This window comes from Vombatus ursinus, unplaced genomic scaffold, assembly GCF_900497805.2.
Source record: "Vombatus ursinus unplaced genomic scaffold, bare-nosed wombat genome assembly UNPS02014779.1, whole genome shotgun sequence".
NCBI lineage: Eukaryota > Metazoa > Chordata > Mammalia > Diprotodontia > Vombatidae > Vombatus > Vombatus ursinus.
Genome location: NW_020954557.1, coordinates 32,512,631 through 32,528,756, shown reverse-complemented (window position 1 = coordinate 32,528,756; position 16,126 = coordinate 32,512,631). Strand labels below are relative to the sequence as shown.

General features: G+C 36.2%; 1 protein-coding gene across 2 annotated transcripts in view; it reads right to left on the bottom strand.

Moving 5' to 3' along the window:
- PDE1A (phosphodiesterase 1A) overlaps nucleotides 1-16,126 on the bottom strand; it is a 342,826-nt gene that overhangs the window by 82,686 nt on the left and 244,014 nt on the right. For both annotated transcript variants that reach the window (XM_027866098.1, XM_027866099.1), the window contains exon 7: nucleotides 6,868-6,968. In XM_027866098.1, coding sequence (XP_027721899.1) covers nucleotides 6,868-6,968 — 101 coding nt within the window. The remainder of the gene's footprint in view (nucleotides 1-6,867; nucleotides 6,969-16,126) is intronic.

Here is a 16,126-nt window from a genome sequence, read left to right as displayed (position 1 = left end):
CCTTAGTGGTCAGCTAGTCTAACAAGTAGCAGAATTAAAATCCTCTCCACAACTTCCCTACCAAGTGGTCCTGCATCCTTTGCTTGAATACCTTCCAATGATGGTGGCCCCACTACTTCTACTTTTGTGATTGTGAGGAAGTTTTTCTTTACCTCAAATCTAAATTTTCCACTTTGTAACTTCTACCTTTTGCCCCGCTCTGGAGCAAAACAGAATGCTCTTATGCTTGGCATTTCAAGCCCTTTTAGATGCAACCTACCTTTCCAGGCTTATTGTAAATTTCACTCTTTCATGTATTCTAAGGCCCAGCCAAAATGGCCAATTGGTGTTCCTTATAAATGAAATTCAATTTCTCCCAGTCTTGGAATGCCCTGCATCATTAACAGTACCTCATGTCTGTTGAATGAATGAAGTCTAATTTCACCTTCACTTGACAAACCCTAGAAATACCAGAAGGGCTAAGTATTCTCTTTTCTAGGAAAAACGTCCTTGGTTGTTTCAATAGTTGCTTATGTTGTATGATCTCTGGTCTACTTGTCACCCTGATTGTATTGTCTGGATGTACTTGTCAATGTCCTTTCTAAAATGTGGCACATAGAAATGAAACAGTACTTCACATATGATCTGAGCAGGGAAGAGTACAGCAAGGTGACCATCTTTTTTGCTCTACACAACATGCTTAACTTAATATAGTTTGAGTTCACTGCACTGATTTATTTTCTGAAAGTATGTAAATTAGGAAAAGCAAAGTTTGTTGTTTCCGAAGAAGAAATGTTGGGAGGCAAGGGTATTTCCTGGCGGAAAGTATTAAAGGCTTCTCATGGGTTGGCTTCTTCCTATATCTTCAATTATTTCCATCACAACTCCTTTTATTACTCTATATCAATTTAGAAATGTAATTGTTATAACCAAGTAAATATTGTCACTTATCAAAGACTCCTACTACTTGCCATGAATTACTAATCATAAGCCATTTTCCTCCCATATTGGTCAATAGGTTTCAAATGAACCACACTCATGTATTGTCTTCCTCCTGGTAGAATGTAAGCTCCTTCAGGGCAGGCTATCTTTCTTTGTGCTTGTATTTGTATTCCCAGAACTTAGCACAGTGCCTGGAACATGGTGAGCATTTAATGAACACCTGCTGAATTGACTAAAAAAAATACCCCAAATCATAAAACTACTGAAACACATAGTAGCCTTTGATAGTCGAATATTTGTGGAGAATCAATATTCTCTTTACAGGGGACTTCCATGCAAAGGGATGACTTAGAATCCCAGAATTTTTAGAGCTAGAAGGGACCTTCGTGAATAGTTAGGTCAATTTACCCGGTTACCTAATTTTAAGCATTAACAAATGGAGGTTCAGAGAAGTCAGATTAATTTGCCCAAGGTCACATAGATAACTCTTGGCAGAGCTGAGAAGTGAATTTAGTTCCCACACTGACACCTACTCTAGTATTTTTTCTACTACATATCACTGCCTTTTATGGAATGGGATCTATTTAGTCCCAGGAACTCACCTGTCTCCAGGAGGACTTCCAGTCCTCCACTGTGTGACCACAACAAATGAACAACTACCCTTCTTTGTGTCTTAATGGATTTAAATTTCCAACAGACCTTTATGCTTTATTAGCTTCGTAACGGAGCACTGCCTTCCCATTATCCCTGCTATGTTTCCTTACCAGGTCATTTTATAAGCACAAAGAAGGAGAAAGCCATTATGGATTAGCAGCTAGACTAGTGCTGAGGAAAATAAAAGCCTTGCAAGGGCATAGATTAGTGATGGTTGAGTCAAGTCACCAAGCATTTACTACAATGTGCCAGTAAATACGTTAAGCTCTGGAAATATAAAGGCAAAAAACAGCCACTATCCTCAAGGATCTAATGGGGAGAGACAACATGCAGACAACTATGTACACCCAAGATATAAACAGGATAAACTGAAAAGAAGAAACTCAGAGGGAAGACACTGACATTAAGGGGGTTGGGGGGCAGCAGGAAAACCTTTTTGCTGAAGATGAGATGGATTCTGTATCTGCCACAGTACCATTTCATCAGACCCTGCTTCTCTCCCACAAACTAGATACTTAGCTTGAAATCTCAATGTTCTTCTCTGTCTTCTAACCTTTCTCGTCTACATTTCCCAAGGCCTTGCAAAGTGGGTAGGCTCTTTCCATAATGTTGGTTGCCTGATGCCAGACTTGATATTGAATGTACACCAAGAAATAAATGAAAGGAAGGCTAAGATCCATCCTCCTCATGCCCCATTAAAAAATGAGGGCTTTTGGTATAAATAGAATGCTCAGAGTTTTTCATCTAAACCACAGTTGGATTCTCTAGACTTAGTCTAAAATGAACCTTCTGAGGCCCTTTTCAGTTCTTCTATTTTAAGGCTATGTGACTATGATTGTCAAAAGGATGAGTATATACATTCAGTGCATGCCTACAGTGGGCATTTTCTTTTAATACTTTTGCTCCTGACTATAAGTTAAAAAAAAATAAAACACTTGTTGAAAACCAGAACTGAAAGCTAATATCAAGAATACTACAAAAGAAAGGCAGATATACAGTGTTTGTTCAAGGCAGAATGAAATAGAGCTGGCTCAAGTAATAGTTCCCTGTTTATTTCTACTCTCTCACTGACATCATGGGAAAATATAAGATTTCCCACACACAAACACACACACACACATATATATATGCATATAAAATTTCTTTAAATGCAGACCCTGTTGACCCACATAATTAATCATAGCAGTTTTCGTTTGTTAGTGTTGTGATGTGATACAACTCCAAATGCCACTATATCTGGCTTTCAGAAACAAACAGAAATTATTTTGAAGGGCTAGATTTAGTTGTGGAGAAGAATTGGACACTATTGAATATCATAAATCTAATAGGATCCTGAGAATAAAGTGCCTTTAGTGTTGGTAGTGGTGGGGGGAACTTTACAATGTTCTTGACATGCTAAAAAAAGAGCAGGACTCTAAGCGAGACCCAGTATCCATGGTAATATATGACTCCACAGTCTCATCTGAAAAGAGGAAATTACTGCCCCTTCCTTTTTTATCTTGCTGCAATTTAAGGACTTCATGGTTCATATCAACATTGACTTCAAAGCCAATTTTTCAATTGGGTTCCCAAGCACTTGACCTCTCATTCAGTCATTCTTAAGCATGATGGAACTGTGAAGCCCTGAATTGTACAATCCCAGTTTCATGAGGTTTACACACAGGAAATAGTCTAACTACAAATGTGGAGACTGAAAACAGAGTACAATTCACCAAACTGGGACTTATCAATGTCAAGAGGACTGCTTTTTAGGTGGATAATGGATACAAATAGAATATGAAATTTCGCTAATATCAGGAACTCATGGATGGAAAGGAAAGTCCTTCTATCAATTCAGGTTGACACTTTTATTGCAACTCTGAGTCTTGAAGAGTCACCTAGAAGACTGAGAGGTTAAGTGTGACTTGCCAATGGTCATAGGTATGTGTCAGAGGGAATACTAGAACCCAGGTCTTCCTGGCTCTGAGGTGGATATTTCATCCAATACTCAATAGTGCCTCTCATATTTAGGTTCACATTTAAGTAGACAGACAGTACATGTATGTAAAAGCATAAGCAGTACATGATGTGTGTGTGTGTGTGTGTGTGTGCGTGTATGTATGTGTGTGTGTAGCAAGAGGGAAAAAGAAAGGGAAAATAATGCTCTGCTCTTCCATTAATAGCAGATGTGGAGTCAGTCTTCACATGATGTTCAGTCTAATGTGTAGGGACTGAAATAATTATCCACATGAAGTGTCTAATCTTTCTTTCTAGAAACCTAACTGATAAGCAGTTAAGAGATAGGTAAAAACAAAATAAAATACTGCTTTGTTTCTCTTCTAATACTGAGTAAGTATCTTACCAAGGTAATATTCAGGAATATTACTGCTTCATTTTCATTTAAATTGACCAGAATTTCCATCTCATTAAAAACATCTATCTGATTGTACACTGGCTATGCTTATTGTTTTGTCTCTTTTTCTGTTTTTTTTTTTTGGTTTTGTTTTGTTTTGTTTTTTGTACATCTAGTTTAAATATAACATTCATTTGTCCATTGGATCAATCAACTTTACATTTGCTGACTGTCTGCAATCTGTAAATTATTATAATGACCACTGAGGGGAGACACAAAGAAGAAGATATAGCCACTGTCTTGCATGGATTGAGAGCCTAGTAAAGAATCTTCCTGAGTTCAAATCTGGCCTCAGGCATTTACTAGCTGTGTGACCCTGGACAAGTCACTTAACCCTGTTTGCCTCAGTTTTCTCATCTGTAAAATAAGCTGGAGAAGAAAACAGCAAACCAGTACAGTATTTTTGCCAAGAAAACCCCAAATGGGGTCAGGAAGAATCAGACACACTGACTGCTGTGTCTAACAACAACATAAAGGAACAGAATACATACTCTCCTAAATATAACCCTACATAAAGTGTGACATGAAAGAGACATGAAATGCTATCAGAATTCAGAGGAGAGATAGATCATTTTCATCTTGGAAAACCAGGTAAGGTTTCATGGAGAGGAAGGCATATGAGTTGAGATAATAGATTTATAGCTAGAAGGAAGCTTAATGATCATATCTAGCCCAATCCCTTCATTTTGCAGATGAGGAAACTGAGCCCAGAGAAATCCAAGCAGACTTTCCTCTATATTATACAGCAGGTTTTAAACAAGGGGTAGGAATTCAAGAGCTGAATGGGACCATACAACAGACAGAGACTCAATATTGTGAGCAAAAGTAGCTAGGTAAAGGGACAGCTAGGTGGCTTAGTGGATGAAGCATCTCCCTGGAGTCAGGAGGGCCTGAGTCAAAAAAAAAACTGCCTCATATACTTGTGTGACCCTGACCAAGTCACTTAACCCCTATTGCCTCAACAAAGAAAAAAACAAAAAGAACCTCCCACCCCCACCCAAAAATTAGCTAGGTAAGAAAGCATGGAAAGTACTTAGTAAATAGTCAAATATGACTAGAACATGGGACATTTGGTGAGTAGTGGTTCCATTTTATATATTTTGCTTAATAATGCAAAGTGGGCAGTACAACAGATATCATGTATCATTTCTCACAAGGTTGTTGTAACAACTAATTTTAGTTCAGCTTTAAGTCACTGGCTGAATTGAGATGAGGGTAAGACAAGGGAACCTGGGAAAGCACAAATGATTTCTTTAAATATTACACATATAGGATAACATTTTAACCATAATAACTGGCAAATTAGTGCCTTAAATTGTTTAAATTGTTTTATGTGCATCATCTCATGTGAGGCTCAGAACAATCCTGTGAGATTGATAAAAGATGAATACTCACTTTATAGTTTGGGAAACTGAGGCTCAGAGAAGCTCGTCCATGGTCACACAGCTAGTAAGTATCAGAGATGATGCTTTGAACCTAAGCTTTTCTGATTCCAATTTCAAAATTCTGTACTGAATGTCATGTTGCTTCAATAAGGAATTGACTAGTCAGTCAGTAACTAAGCATTTATTAAGTACCTGCTCTTCGATAAGTATTATGCTAGGGAAGGCAAAAAAAAAAACCCAAAAAACAAAACAAAAAACAAACAAACAAAAAAAGACAGTCTCTTCCCTCATAGATCTCACCAAACATAACATTGGCATTCATCAAACAAAAGAGATTAGAAGCTATAATATAGGTTTCCAAATGTTTCAGAATCACTCTACTATGCTCTGGCCAGGCCTCATTTAGAGTATTGTGTTCATTTCAAGGTGCCACATTTTAGGAAAGAATGGTCACTGACAGATTGAAACATCTCCAAGGCTCCAACCAAGATGATGAGGAGACTTGAATACTTGTCACATGACCATACATTAAAGAAACCATGGATTTCACAACCTAGGAAAGAGAAGACAAGATGAAAATGATCCTTGTCTTAAACTATCTAAAGAGGGGTTTGTATTTTGCTATTTGCTCCCAGAAGGTAGAACATAAATGCGGACAGTTAAATGGTGGCAGATGTCAGTTTCAGTAAACGTAACTGTCCAAAAATGGAACATTCCTCTTTTGGAGGTAGTATATTCCCTGACATTGGAGATGTTCAAGTGGCTATTTGGTGATTACTTGTCAAGGATATTGAAAAGGAAAGGAGTTGGTGAGGAAATAAGAAGCTAGAATAGATAATCTCTGAGATCTCTTCCAACTCTGTAATACTGTGATTCTTTGAAATATGGAATTCAAGATAATGGACATTTTAGAGGGGGTGGGTTTAGCTTTGAGTTTGTTATATTTCAGGTGATAGAAGAATAACCAAATGGAAAGTTTCAGTACATGGATGGAAATGTGAAATTGGAGCTCAAGAGAAAATCAGGAATAAGGCGTCATCCACATAGAGGTAGGTGACTTTCCCTGAGTCTCTGTTTCACCCTTGTTTCAGTTCAGTCAGTGGTTTATTCTGCTCCCAAGCATAAGCATAGCTGGAGAAAACAGAGCTAAAATTGGTCCTTGTGCAGCTACCTGAAAGTTTAAATAGAGAAGAACACAGGGCTGAGGACTAAACCTTAGAGAATGTGAGGAATTAACAAAAGAGACTCAAACAGGGTAATAAAAGCAACATTCAGCTTAACTAAATATACATTTATTACCAGATAAGAGGTAGCATGGCATGGCTGATAAGAGACGTAGTTTCAAGTTTCCTATCTGCCACATGTTGGCTGTGTGAACCAGTATCAGATACTAGTTTTGCTAAGTCTTGGGTATACAAAAACAAAAACTTAACAGTCTCTGCTCTTGAGTAGCTTCCATTTCGTGACTGTAGGTGGGTAGGTGTGGGGGCACTATTATTATTGAAATGGACTTACCTCGTCTGAATATGAAAGTTGTTGGTGGTCCCCGTATGCTCATAATCATGGATGGCAGCTGCAAAGACCATCGCTAAAATTTCCAGTTCATTGAGCCAGTGCTTGTAAATAAAAGCAACATTCAATTATCTTTTGGGTAATGAAAAGGTCACCAATAAAGAAATACAAGGACACATCATATAGTGTTATAGAACATATAGTTATCTACTAATTTTTAATGAACTTTTCTCTCTTCCTATTCTGGGTCCACAAAAGAAGTATATTGGATCTTCCAAGGCATTAGATATTACTGAGACAAATGAGTGATAGTTGATTTGGAAGTCTTTAATTCAGTCACCATAATTGCATAGTCTTTCTGAAGTGGACACTGTATTGTAGCTAAAATATTAAACCCTTCCTGCTTTCTTAATTCAGGCATTAGCCACATTTTTTTTTATCAAATCCATTTCACTTCATTGGATTCCAACATAAACCAAACTTTGGGATCATAACCATGTTTTACTGCAAAATTCTCTGAAGGTTTTATAGAAAGATGACACAGTCTCTCTGTTCTTTATTTTAAAAAAAAGTCTACTTGACTCTACAATTAAAATACATTGAGGAGTTTTTCTGGCTTTCAGATAATATGCTAAAATATGGAAATAAATTTCGCTCATTTCTCCACCTAATAGAATAGGAAGACAGTGTGATATAATAGCTTGACAGAGAAGTAATAGACTCAGTCAATAATAAGTCAATCAATAAACATTTATTAAGTTCCTACTGTGTGCTGGGAGCTGTGCTAAATGCTAGGGATATAAAAAGAAGTAAACACAGTTTCTGCCTTTAAGGAGCCCACAAACTAATGGGGAAGACAACGAGCAAACATATATATATATATAGATAGATAGATAGATAGATAGATAGATGGAAATTTGTATTGCATGACTATGCATATGTTATAAGGGTTTGTTTTGTTTTTTCACTAGGAAAGGAAGACAGGAAGAGGAAGAGAAATAAATGCTAATGAATTGAAAAAATGTGTAAAATTTATATATGTATATACATAAATATACACACATATGCATATACATGTATATTTAAAAGAAAGAGTTCTGATTGATAGATCAGAAGGATTTACCATTTTATAGCTGTATTACACAGGAGAAGTAATTTTTCTTCTCTGGATTTCACTTTTCTCATCTGCAAAATGGAACTAGTAATATTTGCTCTCAGTATCTCAAAGAGTTGTTTGGAACATCAATGAAATTATGTATATGAAAGTTCCCTATAAATTATAAGTCATTATGTACATTAAGATTAATATTACACATATTAAGTTTCATATTAATATTAAAAATAAAAAAAATCACATTGTTGAAAGACCACTAGTACTCCAACTATAAGAGCACACACACAAATATATCCATATGTACACATATACATATATGCATATATACATACATACATATATACATATATTGTTATGTATGGTAATTTTGCATATTGATATGTATGGTAGTATAGGACAGACATACTAGAGAAGCTCCAAGATTGTCTGTAGAGCAAGAATATCTCAAAATGATTGAGCAAAGCAGCCTTTTTGTAATATTGGGGAATATGATCAAAAGATGAGAGGATAACATGAAATGATGGGAGGTACAATAGATAGATTAATACAACTATAGAACTATTCCTGAAATTGTCATTTTGTGAAATTGAAAATTGAATTTTAATTCTATCTTGTTAAGACTTAAACTGGATGTAAGTCACAATTCTATTCTTGTGATTCAGGTAACCTCAGATCAGGATTCTATTCTTGTGACTTTGTATCTCCACCTTTGTCTTTTGACTTGTACCACCACCCTTGTAACTTCACCCCTCACCTTCATTCAAGAGAAACTTGCTTCACCTAAAAGTCAAGCTGATTTGATCTAAACTGTTGTGACAACTGCCGTTTCCCCCAAATCCCATGTCCTGTTTGTGATTGAGGAGGTTTCAAAAGGGGAGGTCCAAATATTGTAATATCAAGCTGGTATGAGAGGTTACTTTCTAGTCAGTCAGAAGAAGACACACCTATGCTGCTCCAGGTTTTGCTCTGTTGTTTTGTTAATCACTATAAAAGACCCTGTCAGCTCTCAATCAGGGTCAAATGGCCATTGAAATACATTGACCTTATTTATTGGCAACTGCTAGCCTTGCTAATAAACTGACTGTGTTTGGAACTTTGTCTCTCAGAATTTCTTTCATGACAATATTCAAAGGTGAACAACTAAGGCCTGTGGGAGCTTCCACACTGTTCAGAGAAAGGTAAAATATTAATGAAAAAAAGAATTGTCAAAAGTTATACAAGAAAGTGGTAGACTTCATTGTTCTTTTTAGTGGGAAGAGCTTTCCCAAAGTCCTCCAGAACTATAATGCTTAAACTACCCACAGCCCTTTGCACTAAGCTTTCAGAAGGACTTAGAATCTAATGGACTTTGTCTTGATCCTATAATTTACCATTTTGTGCTTCTAGAACACCAGCCATTAGGCAGGATGCCAGGAATGTTCTCATTGTCTAAGAACATAGATTCAGCTGTAGTCTCACTTCTCTGTTTATAGAGTATTTCCACTTTGATGTCCCACTTGGTACCTCAAACACGATGTGTATAAAGTGGGATATCCTGTCTAGTCCCTATTTATGACACCACTTTTTGTTTGAAATATCAGTCAGGTTTGATTCCTCCTCCTTCTGGTGTGGTTAATTAGATATCTTTTAAATGAATATATACTTCATTAAGGATGTTTTGTAGTCAACTGGTGATTAGGTAAAATTACTAATATGTCATTTAAAAATAGGAACATTTGAGAAACTTCTCTTTGAAAGAGTATTTTTCTATTTGAACTTAGTCCTGCACGACACTGGCAAACACCTCATATGAGCATGTTTCCTTGTTTCATGTCATGGTTGAAGTTGATATTAAGTAGATCACTGAACAATGTTCTTTCTGTGGCTACAGCTGTCACAGGCTGGGAGTAGAGCATTTGAGGATGATTTGTTTCTATTCATTTAAATGCTTTTTGGAAATAAATAAACAATAGCTACAGAGGGATTCCATATTCTCTGAATCTCTCAATAAAAATCCAGCTTTGCTACCTACAAAACAAGTGACCTTAAGAAGTCATATAACATCTCTGAGGTTCGGTTTCCTCATCTATAAAGTTAGCATTGGATTAGATGTCCTATAAAGTACTTTCCAGTCATAAATATATGATTGTATGATGCTAATTGTGTAATTTATTTTTCTTTGCTTCTCTAACACATAGCATTGTGCCTTGCACATTGTACACAATCATTGTGAAAGCATTAAACTGAATTCTATGATATTTTATTAGTATCCATATTTGGTTTTGGTTGCCACATCTGCCCACAAGACTAGGGAATTAAACATTTGCTGGATGAAGTAGTTTCTGGGTTCTCTCAGTCATTAGCTGTGGCTACTTTTTTGCATTGATTAAAGTTTCCTATGAAATGGTGATAGAGAGATCTTTATTGTTTGTCCATTTCCTATTTTTCCAGAGTCAAAAGCTTGTTTCATCAGATTAGGTTAGAATAGTTATAATTGCATAAAATCTCTTCTCTTTCCTCTCTTCTAATTTGGCATTAATTTTGATTTTATTAGCTAGGCATTATCTGAAATAAAATTGATTCTGTTTCTTCCTGAGACATAATTAGTTACTGATGCAAAGCAAAATAAGCAGAGCTTTAAAAAATATACAAAAACTCATTCTATATAAAATGGGAAAAAACAGCAACCACAAAAATGCTGCAAAATTACAAAGAACAGTCATGACCTCAAAAAAGAGTTATAATGAGTAGGGGAGAGACTAGAGGGAGGGAGATAATTCAGAACTGAAAATGCATTTTTAAAAACTAACTAAAAAGTTAAACAAAACAGAAAAAAAGAGAAGAGCTGTGAGAAGATACCACCTTATGCACACTACTTTGTAGAGGTAGGAAGGCCACAGGTATAGAACACTGCATATATTTTCTGATAATTTTTTCAATTTATTAACTCGCGCTGATTTTTTTCTCTTTTTCATTTTTTCCTTTACAAAATTATTTTTTATATGTTATGGTTCTCTGGGATGGGGAGATATAGAAAGGGAAAATGTAAGTGAAATAAAAATAAAACATTATCAATAAAACATTTTAAAATATATAACCAGTTTCATTTTTGTGACAGTTCAATGTTTGCCACATTCAATTCTTTCTGATCCTCTTTTTGGGAAAAGTAAACATGCAGGATAATAAAGAATGAAGCTTCTAAGTTGTCTTCATCTGCTTTCCTCTTTCATTTCTTCATCATGAACTTTTTTCAATATAGTCTTTGCTGAACTCTTTGGTACCCATGTACTCATTGAAGTGTTCAAGCATAAAGGTAGATGTTGACTTAGTTTGACAAGGATATTGTCAGGTTACTTAGAAGATCTTATTTCTTTATACTTGCTGGCAGATATTCAACTTAAAGTACAATTATCCTCATGGTAGTATTTTTTCTCAAGCTCATCATGAGCACCACAGTAAAGATGTCTCAACTGTCCCATGAAATGGTACTGCTTTTTGCCTTTGGGCACATGATGAAACAAAATCCACCATTTCCTTTATTTGCTTACAAAAGGAAAATTTGTGATACTCCATTTTTTTGTAACTTACTTTTAATCTTCTGGTTTCATTTATTGTAAGAATTTCAATATTGATGTGGTTCAGTTCCTTCAACTCATTGGTCACTGGACAAAAACTCACATTAAGAGTATAAACAGTTAAACTAATGATTTTGGATGCTTAAGAACCCTGCAATTCTTCTGTATCCTTTTACACCCCACTGCCAGCTTCATTCCATAGGATTGAAGGCCCTTTTATACGTTTATCAATTTCCTAGATTTAAAAAAGGCACCGAGGCTCCAACCTTCAGGAGACAAGCCATTCTACTTTGCTAGGCTGTTCCTTGGATGGGAAGCCATAGTCAATTCACTAAGACTAGAACTCAAAGCTGTTCTGGCTTTGTAGGACCTGCCAGAGACCTATGTTCTACCAGCAAAACCATGGTCATGTTTGTGCTATGATAAAGCATCAGAATAGAAATTGGAGTAGAACTTTAGTTGAGAATCACTCAGCTCTAACTAGGTAGGATAGTCAGTTAGAGTAGAAAGTTCCTTTTCCCCAAATAATTTTCTATAAAGAAAACTGAAACAAATCATCAAACATATAAGATGAATGTTAATAATGAATAGTACTGAGTTTGTTGTTAGGTTCAGGGCAAGCAATATGCCTCAGAATTCCTTGAAGATTTTCAAGCCTGCTTGTCTGAGGTTTTTTATCTGTAAAAGAAAGGTACCTGGACTAGATGGTCTCTGAGGCTGCTTTCAGTTCTAAATGAGCCTATGAACCTAGTAATTAAAAGAAATGGGAACAACAGATGTTTCCTTTTTTTTCTTTCTTTTTTTTTTTTTAACCAACAGATATTTCCTTAAAAAGCTTCCTAAGTCTGCTGTTCACTACCTATGAAACCTCAGCCAACTCTCTTCACCTTTCTGGTCCTCAGTTGCCTCACCTGTAAAATGAAGGGATCATGTTAAATGATCTCTAAGGTCACTTTCCAGTTCTAAATCCTTTGACCTTATGCATGGTTTATAAACATTGAAATTAGAACAGGTGAATTCATTGAAGAGCATTTGCAGGAAAACTGTTAACAGACTGCTGTGTATAGCTAGGAAGCAGCATTATCTATAAATCAGCCTACTGAGAAGAAAAGAAAATGTGGTACTCTGTGTTCCAGAACTCACCCTGGGGCTAGATTTCAAAAGTTTCAAAGCCTCCCTTTTGCCCACTGATTTTTATATTTGAAGTACAGTGCCTGAAAACAATGTGGTACCAGCAATCCACAGGTGTGAGCTATGGTAAAGGTCCTTGGCTTATGTCAATCATATTGACACAATAAAGAACTGCACTGCATAAAACAAGGCATTTCATGGGCCGTTGGCCGTGAACATGATTAGCTAGGCATCTGAGTTGCACATCACTGTCACCTGAGCAGAGTCCACAAGTTAATAAAGTAGCAAAAGAAATGAGTGCTGGTGAAGACCATCCATCTGTCTGTATGTTGTGCCACCAGCTCCTGAGCCTGAAGATGTCATTCATGAACTAACAAATGGAAGAACAATGACTCCATTAAAGGATGTTTCAGTCAATGGAACTAGGAGCTTCTTTGACATGACAGGCTGTATTTGTCATCGAAGACAGAAGTGAGATGCTCCATAAATGTCACACTGACAGTTACCTTGAAACTGCAAGCCATTAATTCTGGCAGTCAGGCAAATGACCTAAATCTTGTCATTGTCAAAACCCAAAGAGTTTCTTCTGAACAGAAGAGTTTCTTCCAAACTAATAGTATTTCTACAGCATCTTCTCCCTCTCAACCCAGTTCATCTTCAACAATTCTTTGTAAGATTACAGGTACTATAATGTGCATTTAATAGAAAAGAAAATTTTACATACAAAGCTACAGTGGCTTGGGATTGCTAAAAATGTAATATAATAATGTAATAGAATATTATAATTTGATTAGAATAAATATAAGGATGCAAAGTAATTTGGAAAAAAAACATTTATGAAATAGTACAAAAAAAGCACAATAAGAAGAATGTGGTACACATTGTGGTAAATCAATAAATTGGTTGACAAGCATTGATTTAGCAACTAGTGTGTTTTAGACACAATATTCTAAGCACAAAAAAATGAAAATGAAATTGTCTCTTGACCTTAAAGAGCTCACATTCTGATGAGTGAGATAGTATAACACAAGGCCATAGGAAGACTCTGAATTTTATTGAGTATGGGAAGTGATATAGTCAGACATGGATTTTAGGAAAATCATTTTGGCAATTGGATAGAGGATTAATTGGAGTAGAGAAGGAGTTGGATTAAGGAGGTCAATTGGGAAGTTATTGCAATAGTATAGGTGAGAGGCAATGGAAGCCTAAACTCAAGTAATGTCTATGTGAGTGGAGAAGAGAGGATGGATCCTAGTGATATTTTGAAGATAGAAATGACAAGATTTTGCAACCAATTGGACACATAGACTAAAGGAGAGTAGGATTCAAAGGTAACATAAAGATTGCAAACTTGAGTGATTGGAAAGATGCTAGTGTTCTTGACAGAAATAGGAAAGCTCAAAAGAAGGAGGGTTTTTTGGTAGGTAAAGGAATACATTCTGCTCTTAATATTTTGAATTTCAGATGATTACAGCATATCCAGTTCAAAACATACAGTGTTAGTTCCGTTGGAAATACGCCAATCCCTTCAGTCCCCCACGTTCACAGCATAAATATCATCCTGGACTCGTCACTCTCAAGGGAGTGGCACCCTTAATTAACTCTCACTCTGACGTATTTAATCAGTTGTCATTCCTAACTAAGCAATGTCTCTCTCATCTCTTTCTTTATGTCTTCTCATATAACCAGTACCCTCTTTTAGGTCCTCATAAACCTGTAACACTATAACAGACTCTTCATTAAGTTTCCTTGACTGGTTTCTTCATACTCTAATCCATCCTCTACAAAGCTGTCAAAGTGATTTTCCTAAAGCACAGTTCAAACCATGTTACTCTATTACTCAACTAAATTCATTGACTCCCTCATATTTCTAGGATAAAATATGTTGTTTTGTTCAATCATGCCCAATTTTTTATGACCCTATTTGGGGTTTTCTTGGCAAATATACTGGAGTCACACAGCTCGTAAGTGCCTGAGGACAGAGTTGAACTCATTTGAAGATGAATCTTCCTGACTCCAGGCTTAACACTCTATCTGCTATGCCACCAAGTTGCCCAGGATAAAATATAAATATTCCTATTTGACATTTAAAGAATTCCATAACATTTTCTTACCCAACCTTTCCAGCCTTACTATGTATTACCACAATATCACATAGACACCACCCTGTTTCAGGCCCTTATCACGTCTTATTTGTACTTCCTATTTTTCCTGCCTCAAATCTCTGTCTTCAATTTGTTCTTTACACAGATGCCAAATGGATTTTACTAAAGTGCAAATCTTAACATGACACTCCAATATTCAATAAACTTCAGTGGTTTTCTATTACCTCCTGTGTCAAATATTGCTCTTTTTGGTAGCATGTCCAGGATGCAATGTTATCAAAAGGAGTCAAGTATCAATGAATCTATGAATGTTTCATATGAGGAAAAGTGAATAGGAATAAATGGACAAGTCCTTAATAGGGACTTAGAGGGCATAACTAAAAAGTATTGTCATATTTTAAGTTTTGAAATTAATGTAATATATATAGTTATTAAAGACCTTTAGTTATTTTTTTTGGTTTTTTTTGGGGGGGGGCTAGGCAATTGGGGTTGTGACTTGCCCAGGATCACACAGATAGTAAGTACCAAGTATCTGAGGCCAAATTTGAACTCAGGTCCTCCTGACACCAAGGCTGTTGTTCTATTCACTGAGCCACTTGGCTGCCCCCATCTTTAGTCATTTGTACTGATGTTTAAGGCAAAGTTTCTAACGAAATATTTAGCTGAAAAATACAAAGAAGTAGAACTGGGGCGGGACCCTGGCTCCTAGGACATCTCCACTTAATGAAGGCAATATTTGTTCTTCCTTTCCTTTTTCTTCTACAATAATTTTCATTTTGCTACTCTTTTCATTTCATACCATTCCCCACCTCTCACCCCCTCACCCCCCCCCCATTCTGCAGAGGTACCAAACTCTGGTTTGGTTCAGAGCTTATTTCTGCAGTCATTAAGTGAATTGATAGGTAAGGCACTGATAGTTTTGCCATTGCAACTTTGGACCCAAGTTCAGCAACAAATGGACACTTTCAATTATAAAGATTAAGGAGAGGTTGTATCTGGTATGGTCACTGTTCAATAAGTCATGGTGCTCACATAAAAGACTGAGTAATCATCTCAATTCTTAGCAAGGTTACCTTTGAGTTTGGGGATTGATTTAGGCAATCACTAGATAATAGTAATTCCCACAGTAGTTGAAGATCCTTGTTGCAACTTGGTGTGTGTGTGTGTCTGTGTGTGTGTGTCTGTGTGTGTGTCTCTGTGTCTGTGTAATTCATTATCATCATTCTCTTTAGGATTGAAGGTTAATCTGTGATATGGTCCTGGGTTTCTGTACCACTGAAATTTCTCAATAATTCTCACTTCCCTCTCATGCTGTCCTCAGGATATATATTTTTCTCATTTATCTAAAATGTTTTCTG